Source organism: Amblyomma mixtum, chromosome 9 (assembly GCF_055824585.1).
Source record: "Amblyomma mixtum isolate Tamu chromosome 9, ASM5582458v1, whole genome shotgun sequence".
Classification (NCBI taxonomy): domain Eukaryota; kingdom Metazoa; phylum Arthropoda; class Arachnida; order Ixodida; family Ixodidae; genus Amblyomma; species Amblyomma mixtum.
The window spans coordinates 119,859,025-119,886,773 of record NC_143020.1 but is presented as its reverse complement, the minus strand read 5'-3'; the positions used below and the strand labels follow the sequence as shown (position 1 = coordinate 119,886,773).

Below are 27,749 nucleotides of genomic sequence, written 5' to 3'. Positions count from 1 at the left end.
CTTTTTGGTAAGGATGTTGTGAGGTTGAGTCGACTAGCGCGTAGAGTTTTGAATTCGATTTCCTTGATGATAAATTTGTCTTCTGCTGCCGGACAAATGTCAACATAGCCAGACAGAGCCAGGGAGTAGTCAATTTTTACTGAGAACAATAGTTGCAAGGCGTTGTTCTCAGTGTCCTGTGAAGTCAGCTACGGGGCAGTGTAATGTGGAGGAAAACAATGCAAACAGGGAAAGGTGAAATACTTAGAGCAGTGCAAGAGATAAGATGCAGTGAACGGACACAAACACAGTGCTGATTTGCAACCACTGCATTTTATTGCTGAAGGTGCAGCGTACAAAGGGACATGGGACCAAGAAACACACAAGAGGACCTCCACAAAACCAAGAGAAACAAAATTCAAGCAAAATGCAGGTAGCAATCCACTTCGGCAAGAGAAAGGTGCCATTATACATTGCGCCTCCAGCAACAAACGCTTGTCAGTCCGACCAAGTTTGTATGTCCCTTCACTATGCCTCGCAACTTGCACAGTTTGACATCTTTCTGTTGCACCAGCCACTCCAAGCATGGGTTAATCCTTTTGCATTTCATGACCTTGTCTGCCATACAATGCTTCATGTGTCTTGCCATGATCAAATCAAAACCAATTAAAATGCTGGCAAGTGTGTCAATGAGTAAGTACTTGGACAGTGGTGACAAATCTTGGTGCTGAAAAAGAGGGTAGGACAAAACAGCATTTGGTGTTCTCCGGTGTCCAAGACATGCAGCGAACTCTTTAACTGAAGTACTAACCTTACCAACATGCCACAACTTTGCAGTGGATATGTGTGTGAAACCTAACTATGAAACTGGGCAGACACACTCGGGGAACCGACTTGTTAGTAGCCAGCAAACCATCAGTGGAGATAATGCAGCAAGCTAGAAAGGCACTTGTCTGGGACTCCATCAGAAAAGAACCATTCATTTCACATTCAAAAGGTACAGACAGTCAATTTAAAATTCATTGCTACCTCAAACCAAGACTAGCCACCCTAGGAAAATCGCACGACTGTCGAACATTGATAAAAGAAGCTGTACAAAGAAAAAAAAGAAGATGACGGAGGTAGAGAAAAATGACTGAGCCACTAGGTGATGCACAGAGCACTGAAGTGTGTGATGCCTCGCAGACCTGCTAGGTGGAGCCAGGAGCAAGGAATGCCCGGTAACGGGCATGGAGCGTGCGTTTCGAAAAATGCAAACAGGCCAAAATGCCATTAGCGGAAATGGCACACCAAGTGTGGCCAAATTCCGGAAACTACAGAGCTGGCACAAAGCACTGCAGAAATTGCTGCATTTCAATACATGAAAACTTCCACGCCACACACTATTCACAATTCTAACTGGAACAGTAACGGCCCGTTCTTTTAAAGAACCATATTCAATAGGTGTGAAAAATCAATAAAATTTTAAAGCAGGTTGTGAAAAGCTAACAGACAGGTGAAACCTGAGGCAGGGGTATATCAGAAGTTTGAAACCAAAGCCCAAATGAAGTTTCACTACGTCACATGTGGTGAAGAGTACAGTCTTTGGATCAATGCTTCAGCTAACTCAAGAAAATGGAAGCTGACCGTTTGGGTTACTACTGTCACTTGTAACCCACTATATTCCGGTTCTAGACCACGATGACTTTCAATGACTAAACATGTTTGCAAGTTCAGTGCAATCTGAAGAGTGAACCCCAATTAGACACAGCTGACATCACGTAGAAGCCAAGGACCACCAGATCAAGGATAAGGACTACAGGCAAAAAAAAGGCCAAGAGAACACTTAAAGCACAATTTTTTCGTACTACTGACATAAAATTCGCCTTTTCGTCTGCTCTTCTTGTTGCTGGCTCATTTTTCAGAGTTTAAAACCTGAGCTGCAAAGAGGAAAAAGTGCACAACACCAACTGTCACAGCAGGATCATTCATCTTCAACCAACGTTGCAAGCATCCTGCAGCCAACACCTCTCAAAACCAACTGCCACCTAGTAAAGGGACCAAAATGTGTGCAATTGAGTTCAAAAGTTTGTGGTCACACTAGAAATCTGCATTGTTAAGACCTTTGCATACGCTATGGAGGCTACAAAGAACAAATTCCTCCAATGCACACAATCTACACACGTGCAAAGGCAGTTCTTTTACTAGGTAAATGTTTATTTAAAGCTACTTTATTTGAAAAAAAAGCTCTTGAAAGCAACCTCAATGATCACAGCAGCTCATGAGTAAAAAAAAAATCAATACAGGTAAGCTCAACTTTATTATTTACTGCTGAGCAAACACTGAAAGGAAGTAAAGAAGCAAAAAATGCCTCCACGTGTTATGGGCATGGCCATACCTGTGACCGAGAAGTCCATCACAGGTTTCAGAATTTGTTACACTCCCCACACAAACCTTCAGCATGGCCATCTTGCAGTATCACATGGAAATGGCAGACTCTACACCAATTCATTTAAACCAACTCTCTGACCAAGACGGTTTGCCACTCGCAAACAAATGGGAAAAAAAAATGAAAACTGTTCACTCACAAGTGTTTCATCTGCTTGCATCACCCTGAAAACTGTTTATTAGATATCAGTCCCAACAGACGTGCCTTCTCTACACATAAGGCCTAAGACAGGTCTCGCCAGCACAGCTGGGATAGACCCGAGACATGCAGAGCGGCACTGTCCATTCCACTTTCAGTGGGCACACACAAGGCCTGGCCTGAGCTGTGCACACTACAGCTGCTACCATAGCGTGCATGCTAGTAGAAATACGGGAACAGTCCTGCGCTGGAGAAGTGGCCTCCAGAAGCAACAAAGACAAAGCAGCTAATTTATTGGACACTGCACTCTCTGCAACCACCATCAGACGACAGTCGAAGCCCTCCCTGGCCTCGCCCAAGTGCACACATAACCTTCCTGGCAAGCAGTCACAAGGCAGTCTTCTCGGAAGACGAGCGCCGTGAGCCGCTCGGGCGCCACTTTCTTGCAGATGTGCGGCTCAAGCATGGGGACCTCGTCGAGCCGCGGACATGCGGGGCTTCCCACCAGCTTCTGGGCCGAATTGACTGTGGTTGAATTACTACTACGAGTCTGCTGCTGTTGACGTGCTTGCTGCTGCAGCTGGGACGCCTGCGGCACACCACCAGTGTTGGGACTGTTGTTGCCGGTGAGAAGCAACGAGGCACGGGGTGCACGTGGCTGCTTGAGCACATCCTCAGTCAAATCCCAGAGGCAGAGCTGTGTGTCCTGACCCACCGACCCAAAGCGGTACGACGTATCGGCCGGGCAGTCGCCCGAGGCGTGGCTGCTTCCGTCGAGGCAGGAATCGAAGGCTACCCCCTGCACCCACGAACGGTGTCCCTGACCGCGAGCCACGACACGTTTGTCCTGAAAGGACCACACGGTCACCAGGTCGTCCTCACCACCGGCCACCACGTACTTCCCGTCGGGGCTCCAGCAGGCACATAGCAGGCCACCAAAGTAGCTCCGCACAAGCCCCACCAGGTCCATGGTGTCATAGCAGAAGACGCGCAGGAAGCCGTCTTGGCTGGCCGTGGCGAGGTACCGGGCACAGGGCGAGAAGGCAAACTCATGAAGAGCGCCATCCCCCACCACCCAACGGTAGAGAGGGTTGCGGGTGCTTTTCGTCTTGCAGGTGAACACGCTAAAGCCGTCGCCCTGCTTGAACAGCTGGTAGTGCGGTGGCGTGGAGCCGCAGGGTAGGTCCTCCTTGTATACGTACAGCTGACCGCTTGCGTGCGACACCAAGAACAGGCTATTTGAGTTGGGCAGCCATTTAAGACACGTCACTCGTGTCTTGTCAATGAAGCGCTCGTCGTTGTATAGCCGGCTCAGCTCCTTCTTGACTGGATCGATGAGTTGCACCTGGCCCGCAGAGAAGCCCACAAGCAACAGCAGGCCGCCATCAGGTGTCGCAGATGGGTGAAAGTCGTGGCAGGTTGGGTACGTGCCCTTGTACACACGCTTGTCCACAGGCTTGCTGAGGTCTGCCGCCTGCAAGAATGCAAATGTCTAATCAGCTTTCTTTTACACACTTACTTTGAGACCAATGCACTTGAATGCTGGAAAGTGCAGAACACTAAAAAAAGAGCTGCTAATGTTCAGTTCAAGCACTTTCTGATGTTTATCCTAATTTACCAAGCCAAGTTCACTGCAGGTATGCCAATAATTTGTCAGGTTACCACTCGCAGATAAAGACTCTTGTTGGCATTCGTAAGTTGGTTTTCAAGAGGCACGAACCCCAATGCACTATGACAACATTTTTCAGCATTCACTTTGCCTAATCTAGGGTACTGCAGACTGGCTGACCCCACACGGACACAGCTATCCGCCTCACTGGAGGGTCAGTACAGAGCTGAGCTGCCTACACAGCCATGAAATGCTCACACGGTCGCTCAGCTCCTTATTATAAAGAAACACAAACTGATGCGCTCCTGCAAATGTTTTGTCGGGAGCCTCTACACCTGCGATGACAAGTCACAACAACAAGGCCTCTATACTCCATTTCATATAGAGCAGGCGACGCAGTGAAGGCTGCGGATGTAGTCTGGTCACAAAACCATATTACTCCACCACATATCACTTGTTCCTCCCAAAGTCTCACCGAGTCTTTGGACGAAAACAAAGAGCAGTACAAAACAAAGAGCAAGCATTGAGATTCACTGTCGAAGCTGTGAGGTGCTCAGTGTTAGGGCTCTCTGGCTATAATTTTCACTGTGTGTGCATGACTTTTAGGAGTAAGAGCAATTCCCGCTACCAGCCATGTATCATACTGCCACACGTCTTTCTTACTTCTCGAAATCTCCATGAGTTGCAGGACAAAAATGTGGTAGGAGGTACAATAAAGTGCAGGAGGTCCCCAGTCACTGTACTTGAGATCTGAGGAAATGAAATATGCCTGTTTTCACTTTGGTTTCATTGGCGAACTACTATTCAGATGCAGTCTTAGCTTGCGTGAACAAGGGGGCTAGCTTTAGCAGCGTTGCCTGCAATGTATGAAACGGAGTATAAGCACTTGTCCTCTATGAATCTACACTTCCCCTCGTCTCCTCTCTGCACCGTTCTCATCTTAGTGGCCTGCAACCTATGTTAGCATGTATTCGTCATCACAGTCAGTCATTTCTTTGGGCCCGGGCTGTCCTCTGCAATGCCTCTGCAAACTAGTGCACCCTTTATTCTTGGCTTCCTCCCTCTCAACCCCTTTCCCCCCTTCCTCACTGGAGAGGCATTGCGAACCCCCTGGCATGGGCTTAATGCCTCTCCACATTGTCTTACTCTCCAGGTAACATTCATTCAGCCTTGTACAAAAGCTACAGCAGCATTAGCACTCTCAGACCTTATAGATTCCTTTGACTAACTTGTTTATTGAGGTTCAGTACTTCAAGCTTTTGCAGGCCACTTAACGTATAAGAGCTAGGCAATGCATACACATATGTCTTGGAAATTATTAGCACAAAGAAATTTGCGTTTCATCTCAGCACTCTGCTAAGGGAATGTACTGTATATAGTAACTAGAGGACACTTGGTCACAAGCAGTGTGAACTTCTTGAACTGCTGGTAGCTTATTACCCACTGAGAAGGCACGTGGCATCAGCTTGCAGATAGCCCACCTATAATTATGGCTCGGAGCTGCTGATGTGGAGAAGAGCAACCAAGAATCAAAGTCGGATCAATGCATGCGATGCAGGAAAAGCAAAAAAAAAAAAAGTGAACTCAGAGATGGTGTGTCTCAGGTGTCCACCCTTGCGTCCATGTTCAATCTGTGCTGGCACCGACAAGCTCAAACCAAGCTCGTGAGGTTTCGTCCACACACTGGGTATGAATGGCATTGCTGTAAGTTGCTGTACAAATAAACTGAGCTCATAATTATGCTGGTTCGTCGTTTTCGGCGCCCTAGTGCAACACAACGCTGACACAGGAAGCACACACACGCTTTCAGCTACGGGCTGGGTTCGGGAAGTACGTATACCTTCTTGACGCCCCGGTACATGTAGACGTAGAGCTCGCGACCCACGTTGAAGCAGATGCGGTCCTCGGTGCCGGCAGAGTCGGCCAACGACACGAAGGAGACCTTGACGGGGCTGTTGGACTGGCTACTGCTGTAGCCGACGCGGTTGGGGCGCGAGTACTCAGACAAGCTGAGCACCTTGTAGGTGCCCTCACGCGTCGTGAACTGCGTCTTCAGTTCGTCCTTGCCGCCGCCTTCGGCCGTGGCCATCTCGCCGGCATATGCGCCCGGCACCGACTCCAGCTTTGACGCTGATTGCCGCGGAACTCCGGCCGCTTGACGCGCCCAGAGTTCGCACTGCGGTAGAAGACGGCGAAGTTCACCGCGTTGCCCTCACATGCCCGGCGTGGCGGCGGCTGCGGCTCACGTCTTCCTCGTCGTCGAGGGCTTCATCTTCGCACTGCACCACACAGCTGCACAGGCTCCATGGGCAGGTCCGCCGGGCCCCATTCAGTGCGGTCCGCTAACTGCGCCCGCCGCGTTGTTCGCGATCCTCCGGTCAGAACATCTCCGCTGCCGAATACGCGGCGTAATCAACGCCCGGTCCATGCACTGTAGTAAACATGGCGAGCCACATGGATAGATTAGCGCAGTGTGGAACTGCGGGTGGCTGTTGGACGCTGGCTGTGGACAAAAACGCCAAGCAAAAAGAAGGTACCGCGGCGTAGCTTATTCTCGAAGCCAGTTGTGAAACTCTCGTTACTCTGTTGGAAAAAAATGCTATTGCTGATGATGATCAGCTTATAAATTGAGAGATTCAACTCTCTAGTTTTGTATTAACTTGCTTCAAAAACTACTAAAACACATTTATACAGTTACAATGTTTAATTATATTTATATATTAGACCTAGCTCGGTGAAAAAAAAAAAAAAAAGGCACGAAACCGTGCTTTCAACCAAGTTCAGTAGGTATTGCTTTCAACAGTGGCCAACCCATGAAGGCATGGAGGGAGGAAAACTAATTCTTTCCTTCCTCCAAGCATGAAGGCAATTTTGTGCCCTTTTTTTATGACTAAACGACTAGACATTGTCGCCTACTTTTTATCATCATCAGCAGCCTGATTACGCCCGCTGCGGGGCTAAGGGCTTGCCCATCTCACTGCATTAAATTAAACCCTGTTCTGCACCAGCCGCGGCCTCCTCATCCCGGCAGACTTCTTAATCTCATGCGCCCACCTAACTTTCTGCAGCCCCCGTCTCTTAGAATCCAGTCAACCATCGGTTCCCCTCCTTTGCATTACAAGCCCTGCCCAAGCCCTATGGTCTTTTCCTAGGTGTTCTTTAGTTTCGTTTTTTTTTCTGTGTGTTCTTATGTATGAGGGGACCCTATGGTTATCTAGTGTCCCTCTGCTCGCAATCAACGCCGAACGCCTCGGCCGCCCTACAACACCCCCCTCTCCCGAACACTCGAAATAAGTTCTTCTAGATGCAACTCCTTCCTCCTTCTCGTTTCAATACATGTTTAAGGCTTCTCGAATGTGAGCAAGCTTTGCGAGGTGAAGCACTAACGGTGCATTCTCGAACCAGTACTTGAAGCACCTGTGGCTAGTCCCGGTGGAAGCCGACACGGCATGGTGAAGACAAAGTATACCCCTCTCAAGGTGTAAAAACAAACAAACTTGAAGAGGTCAGTACAGGCTGCTGCTTTTACACTATATAAAATTTCAAGTTGCAATGTGAACTCAGTAGACATCTGTTCAACATGTCTCCACAAGCTCAGTGTACTTTTTGTGTGTCCAGCAAGAAGACATGTACACTATTGTTGCTATGAATTTTTTTGCCAGAAAAGAGAGGGCTTGCTTTATTTATCCGTAAACATGCATGCTGTATGTGCATAACGCAGGAAACATACCATTCTTCATGAAAAAGCAGAAAATGGTGCTTTCAACATTGGACAACACATGAAGGTGACCGGTGACAATGCAGCCCAGTCTGTCACACTCTTCTATAGTTTCGCATTTGTAGCGCTATTTCCTGCCTTTTTTTTCACCATGAACCAGCCAATGAGCTTTCTGTTTTTTGCTGCATGACAGTACTTACCGACACTGATTCCTTTAACAATGGTGCATGTTCCACACGCACAATCTTCTAACGCTGAGACTGACGCAAGGCACAGTGCAGGTTCTAACAAACAGACTTTTTGCAAAATGTCAGGGCTGAGAAAAGAACCTGGACAAGCCCTTATATCGTAGTCAAGAGTTCGACGGAAATCCGTCTGGTCAGGCATGGTGATGCAATGAGGTGAAGTAGCAGTCACTGACCATAGTCGAAAAAAGACGTTTCGAAACTGTTCGGGTTTCGAAACGTCTTTCTTTTTTCGACTACGGTCAGTGACTGCTACTTCACTTCATTGCAAGCCCTTATATCCCGCTAGCATCAACACCCTTTGCTCACAGCTCCAGGATAGGCAAGACATCTGCAAGCAGTTGCCTGCCAAGAGAGCTAAGCTCATTCCATTCCTCAACATCAGCCTCAGATAAAGCTGGTGATGATCTAAACAGCGAAACACAACTTTCAACAAATGTTCGCAAGTTTGGAGTGTCGCTTATGACTTGTGAACGACGCAATCTTGACCTGAGAAGAAACAGTCCTAGAAGTGATACATTTGCTTTCAACAGTGTGGGGCAGTCGGCCTCAAGCAGTGCCTTCTGAACACACAGTTCCAACAAATGGGGAAACGAGTCCAAAGTTTTGGCATCGAGCACGGCCAGGTTGAGGAAGATGCCAAAGCACGTTTCCAGCTGCTGAAATGGCGCAGTCCATTGGGTCAGGTAGAGATAAAGCTTGTCCAAAACTGGTGACTTTAGCACGATGGGCCGCAGAGTGTCATCAGCTGTGAGGTGACACAGTGCTGGAATTGCCAGGGGCAAGATGGCTTCCTCGGAGGTGGCCAGCTCGAGGAGAGGACCCAGGACGTTGGCAACTTCTGGCCGCATGGACGTTGAGTCGTCCGCCAACCAGCGACACACCAGGCGACAGAGTGGCAACATTATGGCTTGGTCATGACCTTCACATGGAGACTGAAATGCCTGCAAAGAAAGTAAGAGAACTTCATCAAAGGTGCAAAGAACCAACCTAATCCAGCATGAAGCAATCACTGAAACAAAAATTTTGTAGTTCCGTGTTTTCTGCTCACAATTCCTTTCATCAGTAGGTGCTCATACAGTGATCATGTCAGGAAGTTTTATTTGCTGCATCAAACAACAGATATTTAACTAAACAATAACTTATCATATCCAGTCTTTGCTTTGATATATTAAAGAGCATCAGGCACACTATGATGTTGCACAGTTTTCATGCAGCTGGTTTCTGCTTCTATGAAGATCATCGAAAAAATTAGCTGAGGTTTAGCTCTGGTCAAACCGGGCAAGTTGCGTAAGCAAGCAGCAACTGTTTTGCCCGAGGCGAACGCGTGTATTTATTCCCCGTTTCCCCTCTCCACATTCCGACACATGCGCCGAGAGCTCGCGACTAGGCGCACGGCAGCGGCGGTGGCGCAGCGACGGTCCTGCCACCAGGTGGAGCATGGCTGAAACGGTTGCTATGGCAACAGTGCTACATCTGTTTGACCTTGCTGCGGCTGAAGGTCAACCGTGGCCACCGCCGGGAGCTATGCGACGGCTTGAAACCTGGCGCAGTATTGCTTACGCAATAAAAGGGTACACAAAACAACCACGAGCCATAAGCACTCACAGCACAATGATGCGAAATTGTAAATTGTAGGGTTTAATGTTCCGAAATGATATAAAGGCTATGGGGATGCTGTAGTGAAGGGGATCCAGAATAATTTTGACCACCTGGGGTCATCTCGCAGCACATGGGCGTCTGCATTTCACCTCCATCAAAATACAGCTGCCGCAGCCGGGATCGAACCCACAAACTGGGTATCGGCAGTCGAATGCCAAAGCCACCGTAGTAGGTAGAAATATGAGGTATTTGTTGCTCGACTGTCTGCATCTAGCATAAATGACTTGTGCCAGTTCTGTGGTTTGCAGCATATAACAGGGCAGCGAATGCATAACCATTCTGTGAGCACATGTGACCTGTGGTAGTGTTGCATAACCTCTTCTGACATCACAGCACATAAAAGTTCCTGTATCAAACAGTGTGAACACAGAGAGCACAAGAGATGAGGAAACAGACAAACACATCACTGAGTTCGTCTGTTTCCTTGGCTCTTGTGTCTGTCTTTGTTTGTGCTGTTCGATACAGGATGCTTGACCAACTAGCCCGCCAAAACGTTCTAGCACATAAAAAAACTTGGTGGTGAACAGTGATGTAATCAATCAACACTTGGCGGTAAACAGTGATGTAGTAAATTATCTGAAGTACACTGGGACATCTGTTGTCCAGTTCTGTTGCTTCCAATACCCTAAGCACAGCTGTCAGAGAGAGAGGAAAAAAAAAAAAACGACTTCAAAACTCTGTGTTCGCTTTTAACTTGTTGCACATAGTAAATAATTAGCCTAAGACCAGTATGCTGTTGTGTTACGCATAGAATTTTTAAAAGCGAAGAGCATGGTGGCATTGCTGGATCATCAAACGAACACGAATTGTGTAGAATCCTGCTACCCAGTAATGTGGCTACGAATGGCAATAGTGTTTCACTTCGCTAAAGTTGTACTGTTAATATGCCTCCTTGGGTGCGAGTCACCATCCCAGCTGGGATTTCTGACTGTCTGAAAAAGTCACCTATGTAACTATGTACGTCTTGCATGTATTTCACAAGTGCTTTGAGCATTTGCCTTGTATCTACAGGACACTTCAAACAGAGATGCACCTCCAGCTGAAAAAATACTAGACGGTCACAAGGATGTTGACGGTGTGGGATTAGAGGGCCACTGTGCACTCACCACTTAACTACATCATGCAAGCAGCCCTTGAGGCCACAAACACCTCACCAGAATTTACATGGGAGGCCTCAGCAGAGCTTAACTTGCATTTATTTTTTGAAAGTTAGTCACTTTTAAGAGGTACAAAAGAGAAGATGAGGGAAGTGGTACTGAAATTGTGAATCATGATTCCTCAAGTTGTTAAGTTGATGGTAAACAAGAAAATGACATGCAAAGGTTGCCAGTTTGGTCTTTGCACACGCTATGTTGCCTCTTCACTTGATTCCCTTGATGTGGTCTAGAGCCTGAAGAACCCTGTTAGCTCACTAGATTGTTGCAGGCCACTTGGTGTCGAACATATTAAAAGTGCACCTCACATAACTAAGGCAGAAGAAGCAAGACTATGATGGTCGTGAAAAACGCAGTATATTCACGAGTAACTTGTTTTCTGCTGTCTCAAGCAACTATCTGGAATGTAGTTCGAATGTTCCAACAACTCCAATCACTTTAGATCTTTTTGCGGTAGGTGACTGCCAGCTATTTTTTTTTTAATATCCATTTTGCACCAAGACACTTTTCCCCACTCGTTCTCGGCATATTCCTCTCCGAAGTAAGGGAAAAAGAACTGCAAGTTGGGCATGCTGATTGATCCATACTTGGAAAACAGTGCAACGATACAAAGCAGAGCTGTCTGATGATCAAGTTTCCTACTTTGATAATACTCAGAGCTTTGCTTCAACCTTGTGTTTATATACATTTTTGTATATTTTTTCCCTGATTAAGTGTGCTGTTGATAGCCAGCACTTGTCCCGTGTGTCCGTATTCTTCTTGCCCTTGTTTTGCTGCGCTGTCTTTCAAGTACGTCTCTAAGGTGATTTTCTTAACGATCAGGGGAGTATACCTCGTCCAGGAAAGCGATTAGCACGCCTGGCACGCGGGCCGCCGAGGCCGGAAGCTTGCCACCGGTCACGGCTTCATCCACGGCCGCTTCTAGCAGCACGCAACTGTGGGCCACCAGCACGGCGTCAGGCGGCGTGCCCCCCTGAGCACCGTAGAGCTGCATCTCTAGTTCGACGGCAGCCAGCGCCGTCGCTGCGGTGTCCAACGACCCCAGCCCGCGACGCTCGGCCATCGACGCCAGAAGCGCGAAGAGACCGCGCTTGGCATCCGCGTTGAGCCTGCCTGCCGCGGCCCGTGCCGTGCAAGCACGCACGGCGGAGATCAGCGCTGGTTCGTCGTCGTCAGGCAAGTTCATGGCGAGGGTCGTCAGCAGGGCACCCAGCTCGGGTGGAGTCAGTTCCACCAGTGCCGACAACAGCCCGCTCTGGACCATTGCCCGGCATCCCGGTTCATGCACGGCGAGCCGCGACGCGCAGTCGACACCCGTCCCGGTTCCCAGGTCGCTCAGGACGGCCACCAGTGCGTCCAGCGCCGGTCGCAGCGGCTCGCACAGGTCAGCGTCGACGGCGAACGCGCACACGATGTCCGCGCCCAAGGCGCGGAACGCGTCCTCCTCCGCCCGCAGCAGTCTCACGACGAATGGTACGCTGATAGCGTCCAGCAGTTTCCGCTTGTCGTCGGGTTTCAGAGACGCGGCGTCCACCGCTTTGGTCAGGACGAGGAGAGCCGCCAGTTTCTCGACGTCCGAAGTCGATTTGCGCAGAGCTTTGCAGGTGCTCTTCAGCAAGCGACCCTGGCGAATCTCGTCTCGTTCGAGCGAGCTCATTTCGTCCGATTTGGCTACTGGGGCAGCAGAAAACGATGATTAGCTATCCTGCGATGCGCAAAGCCCGAAGCGAACCCTGGAGCAATACCCGGCCGAATTCGCTGTCCAAAAAGCAAGCATGTGGCTCAACACAACATCACAACGTGCTTTCAGCATCCCAGCGCTTGCTTCGGCCATGCTTCGGCAAATGACATATTTTGGCTAGCTTCGGCCGTGGTTTCGGCTGTAGATAGGCAGGGCGACTGGTTTGTTTTTCCTGCGCCAGAACAAAAATTTTGATAAAATAATTATATATATTTTTTACGAAGGTACATCAGTGCTCAAAACTATATTGAAGCCCTGCCGGGCAGCTGCAGAGTCAGCAGCGACGCTGCGGGGATGCGGTTTTGCAAGTTTGCTTGGCTAACACGTAGCACGCTAGCCCCACTAAATAAACAGTAAACTTTCGCGCCGGCCTGGATGGCGGGATCTTTGCGCTCGCGTTGTTCGCGTCCTGACTTGTCTGTGTGCTGACGGCGATATGCAGTAGCGCCTTTTCAGTTACTGTGTTTTTGTTTTCTTGAGTATGTTCTGAACAGAAGAGGAGGCTGAAACGAAGGTAACTTCTTGCACAAAAATGGTGAGGTTGCTATCAGGGAGTTGGCAGCTGATACCAGACTAACCAGACGGCACAATCAGGCACTGGCACACTTCGAGCACTTTCGCTTAAGTAATTGATGTTAGCCCAGAATGGCTGAGTATCTTTTAGTTCTAGTCAAACTTTATAGTGTCGACTTTGATCGGAACACTCTAATTAAAGGTTCCGGTAGCGAGTCTGTTAACAAGTATCAAGCAATCCGATCGACTTCGGCAGTAGTAAAAACTCTTTTACTGTGTTGTGCAAGTGAGCGCAACATTTGAAGTGAGTACACTGATCTACTTTGTTCATGTTTCAGCTTTGAGTGCTCGATTCTACTGACGTGCGCGTCCTGTGGGTCGTGCAAGTGAGACTCAAGACACTGCACGATCATGACGGACGTCGAGGAGAGAGACGCTGTTGAGTTCGAGGATGCTGAGAACTTCGGGCCAGTGAAAATCCAGAAGTTGGAGGTAAGGCCAATAGTTGCGTGTTGTTGCACGACTGCGCACCCTTAAATTCGGAGCTGTGCTCACAAAATTCTCAGGAAGTCTGTTTGCTCACAGGCGGCGTCGGATTGAGTGCCAATACTGAGCGATATACTCTGGCATGGTTTGCAGTTTTCTCCCGAATAGTTTGCCGACCAAAAGAGCTGTTTAGACTACATATGGGCGAACGTTTTGGGCTGACCGTTACTTGTGCAATTACATTTTACTACTTCCATTACGAAATGCTTCATTCCACTTGATATGTCTGTCGTGACGCAAAGCGGTCACTTTCAAAGTGTAGTGTATGCTACAAAATCTCATCTCATTATCTTCCTACCTCAAGGAAATATTTATTACCATTTCCTGAGAGTAGCATTTGTCACCCAATGACTTAGAGGAGCGCGTTCACATTCATGATCTCTCAATATGAGCTGTGAGAAGTATCTCTAGGCTTGGTGATGTGTAAAAGTGAACATATTTTGATATTGTACATGCGCATAGCTTCTCATTCTGTTATGTGATCACTGCTGCCTGGAAAGGGGTTTAGTTTGTCTTGCTTGAAAAAGCAGCAGCCTAGACTAGCAACGCTAATTGGAAATGGTGCTATGTTTGCTGTGTGACAGTGGTGTGGAACACTGTCGACTAGGATCATTATGGGATATGACTGTGCATGATGTGGTGACTAAACGGGTGGGGCTATCTGCAGGGCAATGGCATCGGGGCAGCAGACATCCGCAAGCTCGAAGAAGCTGGCTTCCACACGGTCGAGGCAGTGGCCTACGCTCCCAAGAAGCAGCTGCTGGTCATCAAAGGCATCAGCGAGGCCAAGGCTGACAAGCTTCTGGCCGAGGCGGCCAAGCTCGTTCCGCTGGGATTCACCACGGCCACCGAGATCCACCAGAAGCGCTCGGACATCGTCCAGATCACCACGGGCTCCAAGGAGCTTGACAAGCTGCTCGGTGGTGGCATCGAGACTGGCTCTATCACGGAGATGTTTGGCGAGTTCCGGACAGGCAAGACTCAGCTGTGCCACATGCTAGCTGTCACCTGCCAGCTGCCCATCGAGCACAGTGGTGGCGAGGGAAAGTGTCTCTACATCGACACCGAGGGCACCTTCCGGCCCGAGCGGCTGTTGGCTGTTGCTGAGAAGTACGGCCTGTCGGGCCAGGATGTGCTGGACAATGTGGCGTATGCGAGGGCGTACAACTCGGATCACCAAACACAGTTGCTCATTCAGGTTGGTGGAAGGAACTCCACTCAGAGGAGTCTGTATTAGTGAAATCTAAGTGGCATGACCTTCACTTTTCGTGGTGGTGGCAAAAACAGTTTCGGTAACGTTCAACAGGAGCCATTTACGTTGTTGGATGCTGCTCACCCATTTGCTTTGAAGTTTTTGAGTGGCCTTTAACAAGCGAAATTTGCATTCCAAGAAAGCTGATGCCGCCCCCCCCCCCCCCCCCCACCATCTAACTGGATGATTGTCGGCAATGTCTGAAAAAACTAAAAGACCCCAAGGTGAAGTAGATTTGTAGTAAGGGAGCAGGTACTCATTGGCATCCACCGAAGCTTAGCCCTATGATTACAAAGTAAAGCTACATAGCTTCCATAGAAACTTCGTAGTTAAAGAATAATTCGTCCTAAATCCATCCCAATTGTATTAAAGAAACTTTGGTCATTTGACCAGCACTGTTCCCACTTTGAGTTATTGATCAATTCTCTCTTGCCCTAATATATGCTAGCCGTCCCAGTTAGCTCGGTTGGTCGAGTGGCTGCTGCAATGAGTAATTACTCTCTTATTGCAAAACTAAGATATGTTAGCAGATGTTTATGGTAACCCTTAGATCTCCTTGTGTGCAAAGTCAGGTGGATGGTAGAGGACAGCTAGTGAAGACCCGATGTTTAGTCTTCAATCGTGCCTAGCTGGAGCAGAACGAACCAAATAACTTTGTACCACGTTTGGCAGCAGCTGTTTGCCGTTTTGCAAATTCATTTTGAAGACTAATTTTCCCTGTTTTGTTAAGAGGAGAAGCTCGGGACAGCAGAGCAGTGCAGATGCCACTGTAATCTTCCAATGGGCAGCATCAATGCTGTGTTTAGCTCATGGTGCTTGATGCCTGTCGATGTGAATGCAGGCCTCAGCCATGATGGCAGAGACCCGGTACGCCCTGCTCATCGTCGATTCGGCCACGGCACTGTACCGCACCGACTACTCCGGCCGTGGGGAGCTGAGTGCGCGGCAGATGCATCTGGCCCGCTTCCTGCGCATGCTGCTGCGGTTAGCCGACGAATTTGGCGTCGCGGTAGTGATCACCAACCAGGTGGTGGCCCAGGTAAGCACTCGTTAATTTGAAGCTGCCGGTGGTCGCCCGAGCCATTGGTAAGGCAGTGTTTTCAACTGTACATATGTCTTGGGGTATGAGGGAGGGCCATCAAGTAAGGTAGTGAGTTGGGCAAATGTCGAGCTCCTTGTTTCTGTCCAACCCAACGTGTCAACTCGGTGCCAAATTTCCATTTTTGTTCCCATCATAGCCTTAAAGGGACATGAGGGCTCGTTCATTCTGGCCTGTATTGAAAATTTAGTCTGTTCTAATCACAAAGAGGCTGCTTTCAGTGAAAAATGGGAGCTTTCTAAGCTCGAAAAGGGCAAAAAAATGAATTCACTGCCTGTGGCCATTTTCACAAATAAACTACAGCAACAGCAATCACTTTATTGATTACGGATCTCCGAGGCCAGCCCACGCAACCGACCACTTCCCTTTCAGCTGTCATGGAGTGCATACTTCTCTTGACGTCGTGATCTTCACGCATATGATATGAGTGGCGGTGGGAGAAACAAATTTTGGTCCCCTATGAGTTTGACTTATAAAGAGCTCAATGTACTCTAAAATGCTAGGTGTACTGTAGCAACAATGATCTGAAATTAAATAGACAGAGCTAGAAGTAGCGATCGTGGTGCCTCAGTGGTTCTCGTGCTCGGCTGCTGACCCGAAAGACGCGGGTTCGATCCAGACTGTGGCGGTTGCATTTCAATGAAGGCGAAATGCTGGAGGCTCGTGTGCTGTGCGATGTCAGTGCATGTTAAAGAACCCGAGGTGGTCGAAATTTTCCGCAGCTCTCCACTAGGGCATCCCTCATAGCCTGCATCACTTTTGGACGTTAAACCCCAAGAAACCAAACCAAAAAGTACCACAGACTGTGAGAGCAAGTGAAGCTTTCTCAAGTTGTGTCTCTGCCTTTAGTGACTTTGGCTGAGCATCAAATGATTTTACAAACATGCTGCTAAGGAAGAAATTAATGGATATATCTGGATATAAGTCATTTTGGTTAGGTTGTTCCCAAACGCTTGACACATAATTTTTAGTGCTCAGATCTGTTCGACATTTTTCATTGCGTCAACAAACAATCAAGATTGTTTGATTCAGTAGCACAACCAAACACCAAACATCGCCCCTGCATGAAATTCAAGTGCCAGCTAGCCAGTAGTTTGTCCAAGACAACCATCTAATGCAGGCAGGCCAACACTGCAATCTGTGGTATTCCAGTAGCAATGGACCATAGCTGTGCGCTGCCTCAATGTGCAGGTGGATGGGGCGGCCATGTTTTCAGCCGATCCCAAGAAACCCATTGGAGGTAACATCATGGCGCACGCCTCCACCACAAGGCTGTACCTGCGGAAAGGTCGCGGGGAGACCCGCATCTGCAAGATCTACGACTCGCCGTGCCTGCCTGAAGCTGAAGCCATGTTCGCAATCACGCCCCAGGGCATCTCTGATGTGAAAGAGTGACAGCCTCCTCTAGTCGAGCAAATGCTGTGCATATCTGCCATGATTGCATCCTTGGGCATGGTGTGAAGAGGCTCTGCAATGGCAAACCAGTGGTCTCCAAGCGAACCAAATGGCCTCCGTGCTTGACCAAATGTGTGTAAACTTGTGCGGACTCTCAACAACTCAAATGTTTCACTTCTCAACTGGTTCAACTTCTACAAGCACTTCCTTTCACATACCTGCAATATCCGAATACACAGCGTCACTGCCAAACCTCTGTGCTGGTCTCCTTTCTGCATGCTGAGAGTTTACCGAGGCTCTGTTTGGTGGTCCAGCATGAACCCTGATTTACATGCGACAGCATGGGACTAAACATCCTAAAACATGACTTAGCAAAATTGGTAGCTGTGGTGATCTGTTGGAAAGTAATGGTGCCTGCCTATTGAGTCAACAAATATTCTAGTAAGGAATTATTATATTATATAGTACTAATCCTGGGTCACTATAGTATAAAAATTCCTTCCCACATCAATTTAATTCTTTAATTTTCCGCTTTTCATCACTGGCTGAAGTCACACCCTGGGCCAGTCATGAAGAGCAAACGCAGGGCATGGTACATCTTCAGCCAGTGGTGAAGGGCGAGAAGCTGAAAAATAGAATTGATGCGGGAAGGAATCGTTATACTATACTGACTGACCTTGTTCCACACTGCAGCCCATTTTAACCATGCCAAAGTATTGGGCACAAGCTCTACCACTGGAGTTACCAGCGCTAGCGATCTTACGCCACAAGGGGGATCACATAGCTCCTCTTGCTCTGGGAGCTAAGGATGCTGGAAAACACTTGTGTTTTAAGAGACACAGGTTGCGTTGTTCTGTTTATTTCCGTTGTTGACAAGTTTCCGCATTGCACATTGTGATCATGTGTCGTCATAGTGACACCAGCACATTATTTGTTTCCATCACGGTTGTTTATTAGTGCCCCAATACTGGATGTACATGACTGAGCTTTGGTGCAAGCTATGATTTCGATCTGAAAGATGGAAAGCTTTGAGAATCATGCTAATTTATGCTGAGAATGGGCAAATGAGTTCACACTGTCGCGAGTATGAGAAGTTCAGGGAGCAAGATTATGTTCATGGAGTTGTCGTTGACACCAAAGGGGCTCGCTTAAACACATCTCCACAGTGCTGTGTCGTATAAGACCTGCTACCGTGCCCACCACCTTACTTGCCTTCTCTAAAATAGCTTAAGGGAGCAGTCAAATGACGCTGCATCTGCCGGCGTAAACTGAAACAGCCTGGTCCTCATTTGACTTGTACTGCATAGGTAGGTATTGTGGCTCAGTGGTTATCGTGCTCGGCTGCTTACCGTAAAGATGCGGGTTCGATCCCGGCCGCAGCAGTCGCATTTTGATGGAGGCAAAGTGCTAGAGGCTCGTGTACTATGCAATGTCAGCACACGTCAAAGATCTCCAGGTGGTAGAAATTCCCGGAGTCCTCCACTGCGGCGTCCCTCATTGCCTGAGTCGCTTTGGGACGTTAAACATCATAAACCATAACCAGTAACTTCAAAGCGCAACCAGGACTGCTTGTTCGTGCAGGTTCTGGTTTGGAACAGATAGCCAAGTGGTGCGAAAAGTTGAACGCTGAAAATGTCTGCTTACTCATGCATCGTTAAATTCACAAAAAATTGCGTGTCAAGCAAAGTAACGATTGTTGAACAAAAGTGGGACCAGTTGTGCAAAAGAGTACGCACAGCAACTTTACAGGAGCAGTAGCAGATGAAATGCACATTGTGAAGTAAAGCTCAACCGCAGTTCCACTAGTCTGCATAGAGAGCAGCGAAATTGGACCAGGAACGTTTGTACAACCCTACCGGACCACTTCCAGACAATGGAGGTGTACTATTTGGGACAAGTCTCCAGGACGCACAAATGTAACCTCGAGCCACGGGGCTAATAGTAGAGCTATTCGCTTCGGTTGCCGCTTGCACGTCTTTGAGACCTCTGTCCCCAATGTGTAAGTGAAACTTTGTTAAGGAACTGTACTCACAAAACTGTAACAAACATTTTATTATCACTTGCCGCTAGCTATCGGTGCACAGTGGTTTCTTCACACTCCCTTTAGGAATTTGAAAGTTTGTCGCACTTGCCACGTGCACTTCTGGTGGTGGTGGTGGTGCAATAGACATGCATTGATGAATGGCTGCCAACCAATGGTTGTGAGAGCTTGCTTCTGTGCCCGACCACCAGGATGGCACTGACTGCCAAACATGCACAGCCACATTTGCAGGGAGCCTGTGATGGATGCTCCACTCAGACGAATCGCGAGCTGAGAGCCAGGATCTTGGAGAATCGCTGCTTGTCGCCGCGCAGCAGGGATGGAAGGGGGCTCAGGATGCGGGTGCCGAGTGGGTTGCCATTGTCGTCCAGCAGAACCACGTTGTTGGTGTCGTAACGAGGCACCAGGGGCTTCTGCTTCATGTGCTTGCAGCCCACAACAAAGCCCTGCTTCTTCTGGCCCAGGATAGCCAGAAGCACCTGCACAGCGGGAGAGAGCGACCATATCGCTGTCTGTTAACACGTTCACCGTGTCGTATTTCACCGGTGGGTTATGATGCATATGCAAGCTGCGCGGCCACGAATTAGAGTTACATGAGGAAACTGTTGATAGCTCAGAAAGCTCATGCAAGGTCACTACTGGAATCTACTGGTGGCTCAAAGAAGCTGGTTTTGTCTGTGACCTGCCAGTGGGCTGCAACACACAGGGACTGCGACCCACCTTTTCCTTTGTAGCCGTGTGGCTGTACTCTGATAGATGAACTAATAAGCAACTACTCCCTACAATGAAATATACTCCACCTAAGAGGATTGCGCTTAAAGCAATGGACTTGCATGATAACCCTCTAAATTCAGAACTTCACGCAGTGCTGCTTGCTCACTTCACCATAGCACACTTTCAGTTTGAATGAGCTACAACTGTCAGTTCTAAATAGTTGTTAATTTTCTTTTCTCAGTCTGCACTTACTGCTGCGAGAAAAATGGCGCCGACAACTAGTTTTGGCAGCAGTTTAGGAATCGAGGACCAGAGAAACGCAGCAAGAAGCATATGGCACTTTGAAGCACTACCAAGCAATTTAAGAAGAACCAGCGAACATCAGTGATTCTACTGGTTATAGAAGTTGATTCAGTGATGCTAGCTTTATAGAGTAAGCGTCATCTAGAAGCCATACCTATGCAGTGACGAACGGGCGGTATAAATTCAAAGCAGTTTTTTTTTTTACACTGCAAATGCTTTCACCAGATGATGCGACACCACAAGCCACACTGACATTTACTGCAAATTGATGTTTATGGGTCTTTGTTCTTGGAGCAAAGTTATCACAGAGTTTCTGCTCTGAATGGACGGGTTGTATTCTCGCGCGAGCCATTGGTATTTAGTTGTCGCTGTAACCGGGTACAACTCAAGAACGAAGCGGAAAATGCCCCTCGAAAGGACGACAGGGGATTACAGGGGATTAACCGCGACGTCATGAAGATCCGTCCGTCCCGTTGGCTGGAGGGCCTCCTTTGAGGAGCATTTGCCGCTTCGTTCTCGAGTTGTACACGACTATAGTGGCGCGTCAATGCCTTTGCTGAAGTACTATCATCTGCATTCTGAACACTACCTTGTACAACACACACCGGAATCTCGGTACGCAGGCGTTTTCGCGTTTCACGTTCATCCAAACTCCAGCCGTCGTGGCTGGCACTTCAGCAGCCGGATGCCACTGAACCAGCGCAGTGTGCATCGCCCATAAGACAAAGGTCACAGCTCTGTTCAGAGGGTTCACCTTGTCACCGATGGTGGCGAACCCGGTCCTGTTATAGACGTGGATGACCTTGGGAGGCTTTCCGTCCATCATGGCCTGGCGGCCTAGCGCGCTGTTGTCCACGACTCGGAGTCGCGACCGCAGCCGCAGATGCAGCGCCACCGGAGTCGTGCTGAAAAACACCCACGTGTGAGGCATTGCCAGAGGGTGATAAACGGATCCGAACCCCCCGAACCTTACCTGAAGGCGCGCTGGGCGCCGTACCGGGCGAGCGGCAGCATAGAGGCGCAGCTCAACATCGCCAAGGAGGTAGGGCGACGGCTACAGCGTGCAAACTTGGGCTAGATGCCACAGCGCCCGTAGTATTTGAGGTCACTGCAATGAAACGAAATAAGAAACAGACGCGTTACATACAAGCAGCGGCCAGTTCCCACGGTGCAAACATCAGTGGTGCGCACTCCTAGCGTAGTTACGCATTCATCTGATAAGTTCCCACTTGCGTGCTGTCAGTCTTTCAGTGGCTTTACGCTCTAACAAAGACGTAGTTTGGGTTCTACCAGAAAATCGCTCAAATAAGGCCGTGCAAAGCTCAGCACTGTGCTCGGTACGCAAGGCACACACTCACCTACCATGCGAGCATGCGAGCGCTTTCGGATTGGGATCCGGATTGACTCGGATCAAATCAAAACCGGATAGATGGATGGATGATAATGGCTTTACCCCATGGAGAAAGGAAAGAACTTCCTCCATGGCTTTACCCTTTGTACCGGGCGGCAGCTTGCGCCGCAATGTAGATGGTGACGCGGCTGACGCGGCTCTCCGGTGGAGCCGCTAGCTGCCATCCGCTGGCGTGGAGGCGGACTCCCAGCAGAAGAGCCCGTTGCCCACATAGCCAGCTCCGCAGACGCAGAAGCGCGAGCGGCACGACGCGTGTAGTCCGCACTGGGTGTGTCTCGAGCACGGGGCCAGCAGACGGCTGTCGCTGCTGTCCGGTAGCCGGTCGGCATGGCGCTTGACACGGCCTTGCAGCTGGAAGGGACTCTGCAGTTCGGGCAGGGGCTCCTCGATGGGCTCCCGGAGCCTGAAGCGGCGCCGCGCCACCAGCAGGCCCGTCGACGAGTACACAGAGCAAGCGAGCAGGCCACCCTGGCTTCGACGCAGGCCCGTTATTCGCAGAGACCGGCCGGAGCGGCTTACCTGCCGAAGGAACCAAGACTGTAGTACATGCTCAGCTGGCGCCGGCTGCACAGGATTTGTAGACATGCATTTTTCTTTTACAAGGTCGGCTGGTAAGGGCACGTTTCCTCGTTCTGCAGCGTCGACGTTCAGGCCGACGCCACGCTGAGTGGTCCCGCACCAGTTACTTCCGAGTGACATCACGCGCACTGGCAAAGGACAGGGATAATTGGAGAGGCATGGGAGAGTCCTTTGCCGTACGGTGGGCGTAGTCAGGCTGATGATGATGATGTAGTCGCCACCCCAAACAGCCCTCGCTAAGTCTCGCATAATGTAGAGGTAATTGTCCTGTGAGTCTTGTCTTTCTGTTTTAATGTCCTGTTGTCTAGACATTATTATTAGTGGCCATTATTAATAAAAATAACCGAGGAAGGAAAATATGTTGCTAAACGCGGCATCTGTTTGTATCCTAACTATGCGTGCTCACCGCTTGTTTACTTTGCAGTCTGCGCATTTTCGTACATGGTCAAGATAGCTAGGCACTGCTATTTCAGCAGGTCATACGACGTCTAGATACCGAGAGGTGCTTTTGAGCTTTCCGCTAAAAGGCGTGTTCACCTTTCCATTGTTGGCATTAGGGAGGAAATGGAGGAAGCAAACAACAAACTTTTCTCGGTCGATTAAATACTCGGCCATGTTCTTCGAACTGTTTGAAGTTTGCTGGACATTGACTCCGACTTCATTTTTGTTTCAAATATCAGTGCCTCTTAGAGGCTAATACATCGCGCACTGCATGAATGCTGCCATGGGCTGCCGTGAGCACATGCCGGCAAACAACGATAAATAGCGGCAGCTGGAGGTCTCTCTAAACAATTCGGCAGAGGCACTTAAAGCATTACTGCCCCTAAGTGCATTGTTCACGCGCAATATTTGTATATGCATTAAAGTTTGTACGAGCTCAATTGGTTGCGCACCAGACCGCAAACGTGCGGAACCTTTCGCTGCACTCGTCGCAAGCTAGCGTGACTCCACCTGGAACGATACGACAAACGGTTGCGTCACAATTTTGGTACGAATGTCGAGAAAACTGGCGCCACATTGAAGTCTGCAAGTGGTGCCCAGTCAAAAAAAACCCATTGGAACCAATTGGATTTCCAAATGGTTCCAATTGGACTAGTTGAGTTCCCAACTGGTTCCAGTTGGAATGGTGTTCCAATTGGATGGTCTAATTGAACTATCCAGTTGGAGTCCAATTGGACCATTTGGGTTTCCAATTGGTGGGCCCAATTGGTCTTACCCATTACATCCAATTGGACCGCCCAACTGCACCCAATTTTTCCAATGAATGTTTGCATTTTTGACAAACAAGGTAGAACGAATATGGTTCCTATAATAAGAGCTATCAGCAGCTTAACCTACTAAATTGTACTCATCATCTGCACCACCACTGCAGCTGAAATTAAATTAAATAACTGCGCTCAGTGGGCAAGCGCCACTGGCCCCAGCATGAGAGCCTCACAAATGGGGTATATAAGTTGGAGTAGAAGTATGTGCTCTGGATGTACATATTGTGGGAATCCTGGCTTCGCCGTCGCCTTTGCGCGGCTGTGCCGGCCGCCCGCGTTGTTTCTCCTCTTTCCCTTGCTCCCGCCTCAGGCGGTGGAGAGGCGGCTGGGTGACTAATCACTGTCATTTAGCCACAGCTCCGCCCCGGCTCCCCAAGGGCCTTTGCCATTGGCGCCTTTTGGCGGGAATCCGGGACCCGTTTTGGCGGCCGCGCATCCCGCGACCGTCCGAGCGGGGCCCAGAGAGAGAGAGATCCCTCCGAGACAGCGTAAGGTGCGTACGTTACTGTTTGTCCGTGCCGGGCTTTGCCCCTCGGACCAGTGCTTACTCGAGCTCGCCCGCACGTGTCCTCTGACCTGCAGCGGCTCGAGCCTGTCCAGCGGGGTCCAGCGACCTCTGACAGGCGTACCTTGCGTTGAATGCCCACTCTCTCTCGCAACCGGCCCAACGGTCGACACGAGAGAGAGATCACAGCACTGCCGCGGGGACATTCTCCTGCAGCGGCGTGAGCGGTGCGCATTACTCGAGTCGCTTCGTGCGCGCAGCGGAGCCTTGCTCCTCGCGCGCCCCCGGGACGGGGTGACTATTGAGTGTGTGTGTATCAGCTGGAGGACGATGTGAATAAACGTCTCCTTTGTGAACTTGGAGGCCTATTTCTTTGCGGCGAATCGCTCTCCTCCCAGCGGAGGCTGAGTGCACTGCATCGGTGTCCCAGTGTGTGTGTGGTGACGGCTGATCGGGGCCCTTGGCTCGCGCGAAGCTCGAACCCGCGGTGGGTGGTGGCCTGTGTCCACGTAGGAACCCACAATATTGAGCTAATATATGCTACTAGTGCCTGAATGTTGCTTGCGTGTGATGTATTTGTGCCTGTTGACTTTGATTTCCATAAAAACTGTTAATCTCAATTCCGTAAAACAATGTTGGTTGGCACTATAGCACGACATCTCCCTGCTGTCCTCATAAATGAGTTTTCCTTTTGCATATTATAATTGTTCAGTTGTAGAAATATTTGTCCAAGATTCTAGAGCATATTATTCACAAACATTTAGCTACCTCTCTCAATGAACATAACATATTTTGTGAATATTTTCTGGGTGAAATAACTGCCTGACCTAATGAGTACAAAAACACCACTGGAACCAATTGGTTCCAATTGGGAAATCCAATTGGAACCAATGGGAATGTCCAATTGGTTCCAATGTTTTTTTTTTTTTTTTTTACTGGGCGAGTATATATAGATGTTCAGGAATATGTGAAGTAGCGGTCCTCGGCTTGCTGTGTGTGTCATACGGCCGCTTGGTGATGTCACCCTGTTTTTCTTTCCATCACTGGGATTTTCTGTGCCATCTGCACACACAGGCCGCCGGCTTTTCTCGAAATGGGACGTATTAATAAAGAAAAGGGCGCGGTATTTCGTTTACCCGCATGTTGGTGGCCAGTGGCTGGTAGTCCCAATCCCAACGGAAATGCAGCGACTCTAGCGGCAGCGTGAGGAAGTGCTCCAGGTTGACGGTGAGCTGATCTCCGCGGAACACGGGGCCCAAGTCGACGGGCAACAGCTCGATGCGGAAGCTGAGGTTGCCCAGCTGGCCGGCCATCGCCTCCCAGCTGTTGGGCTCCAGGTCCGAGTCCGTGATGGGCGAGATACGCAGCTCCCCCGCCCCCATGGCCACGTTCCAGGGCGCCGTCTCCGGACGCAGCTCTACCACGGCGTCGCCCCGGGAGGCGTCGAGGGCGCGGTAGCGCCGCAGCCACGACACGCGCCCGACGCCGCTTCCAGAGCTCCGCAGCCACAGGGTCACCGTGTCGCCCACCTGCGGTGACGTCGACGAGGCCCATTGATAAAAATGCCATCGGACATAAGTATGCGACAGCGATCGAAAGTCTAAATGCGCCGTCACACATGGAGGAAAAAAAACTGAGGAGGGAGCGTCCGGCGATGGCCTTGAAGCCTAGTTTTAACAAGTAAAGATATAGTAAAAAAAAAGTTTGTCCCCCCCCCCCCCCCCCCCTTCGTGATCATACCTGGCATGCGCCGATTAGCGCGGAAAACTAACTGTAGATCAACCTCCTTGCTGTAAACGCCCCGCGCCACAAGGCGCGCATATGCGCGCACTAAAACATACCAGAACCAAAACGTATAGGACTGACTGGGAGAGCGAAAAACTGAAGGAGAAAACGGCTTCATAAACACTCGGCTTGCGAACGCTGGCCGTGTGACGTCACGCTCCCTCTTCAGTTTTTTTTCCTCCATGCCGTCATATTTGACAATGGACTGTGCACGTGGGAGACTCCTGCCATCTCCTGCGGCTTATGCGAAGTTCCCGCGTGTACTCTCCACAACCCAAAAGCCCGAAAGCTGCCCCGAGGGTCGTGAGAATTTGTGCAGTTGGAGTATTTCTTTGTTACGTTTTATTTCTACGAACATCCCACTCTGGCGCACACGTTGCCCCCATTGTTGCGGCGTTCTTTCTATCCTTAAGACAATGGCAGCCATGTGACCGGCGATTTCGCGTGACGTCGCCGCAGATCCCATGCCACAAAGCCAGCCATTGTGAATTCCGCGTGGTAAACTGCAAACAAAAGACGCAGGGGAGTTGACTATAACTGTTTCACGCTGTCTTTCTTGTCCTTTCCGAGTGTATACGTATACCACGACGTTCATCAGTGAGGAAACCCGACAGTGTGTACCCGACAAGTTTTGTTTCGCGCTTGCACTGTCAAAGCTCACCTCAGCATCGAAAGTTAGTCTTCTAGAGTAAGTTATAGTCTGTATGGTCGTTGAACAGTATCACCGCTGAATTACTTTACTGATGTACGAATCATAGGAACTTGTGGCCAGCTATGGCACGCCTGCATGCCCCTGTCCTCGCAGCAGCATCTCTTCGGGGACTCCGCACCATACCGAACGCCGCGGTGGCTCAGTGGTCACGGCGCTCGGCTACTGAGCCGTAGTACCTTGGTTCGAACTCGGCCACGAAACCGCGTTTCGATAGAGGCAAAACGCAAAGGCGTTCATGTGCTGTGCAGTGTACGTATATAGTCGAAATTATTCCGGAGCTCCTCAATACGGCACCTCTTTCTCTTTTTCGTATTTCACTCCCACCTTATTCAGGGCGCGGTTAAGGAGTTCACCGAGAAGCGAGACAGTTACTGCGCCTTTCATTTCCTCAAAACCAATTTAACTTCACCATACTAGCTTTGCTATGCGGGGGGGTGTCGACTGCAAGTCCATGTCATATGTATACTCGCTCACCGACTACCGCGGCCGTTACCTGACGTCGGAAGTAGCAGGTGCCGCTTGCCGCGTCCCACTCGTCGCATGGGACACCCGGCAGCAGGGCCCTCTCGTCCTCCTCGTTGGGCAGCGCTGCGGCAAGCCACACGGCGGCTGCTGCTGCGGCCAGCCAGGCATGCCGCATGCCCGCGCTCCTGCTTCGTCTTCGTCGCCGATCAGGAGGACATGCCATCATCGTCATCAGCAGCAGCAGCCCGGTTAACTGCGTTAACTGCAGGTCGAACACTTCTCCCCAACGATATCCAATTAGCCATGTCTGCTTCGCTAGTTGCGGCCATCCCATACCCGCGAGTTTCATGCCACTTGCCTGCTCTCAGAATTCACTGCGCTACCCTATCGCCGAGTCAATCTGCACTACAGGCACGTCCGTTACCTGTGCGCATTACATGTCATTCCTGCGTTCACTTTCTCTTCTTTATTTAATCTAGAATTTAATCAC

General features: G+C 49.6%; 4 protein-coding genes across 12 annotated transcripts in view; 1 reads left to right on the top strand and 3 right to left on the bottom strand.

Annotated features, from left to right (window-relative positions):
• Positions 1 to 293: 293 nt before the first annotated feature.
• On the bottom strand, positions 294 to 6,730 carry LOC149331005 (WD repeat-containing protein 20-like). Its single transcript, XM_089561704.1, has 2 exons — positions 5,995 to 6,730; positions 294 to 4,019 (listed from the first exon to the last, which is right to left on the bottom strand). Exons 1-2 carry the CDS (start codon positions 6,241 to 6,243, stop codon positions 2,868 to 2,870), a joined length of 1,401 nt encoding a protein of 466 aa, XP_089417830.1. The 5' UTR covers positions 6,244 to 6,730; the 3' UTR covers positions 294 to 2,867.
• Positions 6,731 to 7,791: 1,061 nt separating this feature from the next.
• Positions 7,792 to 12,920, bottom strand: Neurochondrin (neurochondrin). Its single transcript, XM_089561703.1, has 2 exons — positions 11,766 to 12,920; positions 7,792 to 9,061 (listed from the first exon to the last, which is right to left on the bottom strand). Exons 1-2 carry the CDS (start codon positions 12,588 to 12,590, stop codon positions 8,423 to 8,425), a joined length of 1,464 nt encoding a protein of 487 aa, XP_089417829.1. The 5' UTR covers positions 12,591 to 12,920; the 3' UTR covers positions 7,792 to 8,422.
• spn-A (RAD51 recombinase homolog spn-A) overlaps positions 11,838 to 27,749 on the top strand; it is a 33,032-nt gene continuing 17,120 nt past the window's right edge. The window contains exons 1-5 of one of the 7 annotated variants that reach the window (XM_089561712.1): positions 11,838 to 12,317; positions 13,526 to 13,679; positions 14,401 to 14,931; positions 15,827 to 16,024; positions 17,276 to 17,731. In XM_089561712.1, coding sequence (XP_089417838.1) covers positions 13,599 to 13,679; positions 14,401 to 14,931; positions 15,827 to 16,024; positions 17,276 to 17,479 — 1,014 coding nt within the window. In that variant the 5' untranslated portion in view covers positions 11,838 to 12,317; positions 13,526 to 13,598 and the 3' untranslated portion in view covers positions 17,480 to 17,731. Of the gene's footprint in view, positions 12,407 to 12,433; positions 13,210 to 13,525; positions 13,680 to 14,400; positions 14,932 to 15,826; positions 16,025 to 17,275; positions 17,732 to 25,451; positions 25,887 to 27,749 lie in introns of those variants that run through there. The other 6 variants (XM_089561711.1, XM_089561713.1, XR_016285757.1 and 3 more) reach the window with 6 other exon arrangements.
• mRpL14 (mitochondrial ribosomal protein L14) lies at positions 19,515 to 27,690 on the bottom strand. Of its 3 annotated transcripts, XR_016285756.1 has the most exons (5): positions 27,288 to 27,690; positions 25,434 to 25,826; positions 22,029 to 22,467; positions 21,511 to 21,645; positions 21,305 to 21,442 (listed from the first exon to the last, which is right to left on the bottom strand). XR_016285756.1 is itself a non-coding variant. In XM_089561706.1 (4 exons), exons 2-4 carry the CDS (start codon positions 21,567 to 21,569, stop codon positions 19,775 to 19,777), a joined length of 435 nt encoding a protein of 144 aa, XP_089417832.1. In that variant the 5' UTR covers positions 21,570 to 21,645; positions 21,900 to 21,952; the 3' UTR covers positions 19,515 to 19,774. The 3 variants fall into 3 exon arrangements, 2 of the variants coding, with proteins under 2 accessions (XP_089417832.1, XP_089417831.1); XM_089561706.1 differs by lacking the exons at positions 22,029 to 22,467; positions 25,434 to 25,826; positions 27,288 to 27,690 and adding exons at positions 19,515 to 19,999; positions 21,900 to 21,952 and having other exon boundaries at positions 21,292 to 21,442; XM_089561705.1 differs by lacking the exons at positions 22,029 to 22,467; positions 25,434 to 25,826; positions 27,288 to 27,690 and adding exons at positions 19,515 to 19,999; positions 21,896 to 21,936 and having other exon boundaries at positions 21,292 to 21,442.

Bases quoted from the DNA above. Each gene is read 5' to 3' on its own strand.
- mRpL14 (XM_089561706.1), bottom strand. From the start codon at position 21,569: ATGTTGAGCTGCGCCTCTATGCTGCCGCTCGCCCGGTACGGCGCCCAG. The intron at 21,443-21,510 runs GTAAGGTTCGGG...GGTGTTTTTCAG, and splicing joins GGCGCCCAGCGCGCCTTCAG to CACGACTCCGGTGGCGCTGC. The intron at 20,000-21,291 runs GTGAACCCTCTG...CCCGCTGTGCAG, and splicing joins TCGCCACCATCGGTGACAAG to GTGCTTCTGGCTATCCTGGG.
- Neurochondrin (XM_089561703.1), bottom strand. From the start codon at position 12,590: ATGAGCTCGCTCGAACGAGACGAGATTCGCCAGGGTCGCTTGCTGAAG. The intron at 9,062-11,765 runs GTATACTCCCCT...CTTTCTTTGCAG, and splicing joins TAATCGCTTTCCTGGACGAG to GCATTTCAGTCTCCATGTGA.
- LOC149331005 (XM_089561704.1), bottom strand. From the start codon at position 6,243: ATGGCCACGGCCGAAGGCGGCGGCAAGGACGAACTGAAGACGCAGTTC. The intron at 4,020-5,994 runs GTATACGTACTT...GCATTCTTGCAG, and splicing joins TGTACCGGGGCGTCAAGAAG to GCGGCAGACCTCAGCAAGCC.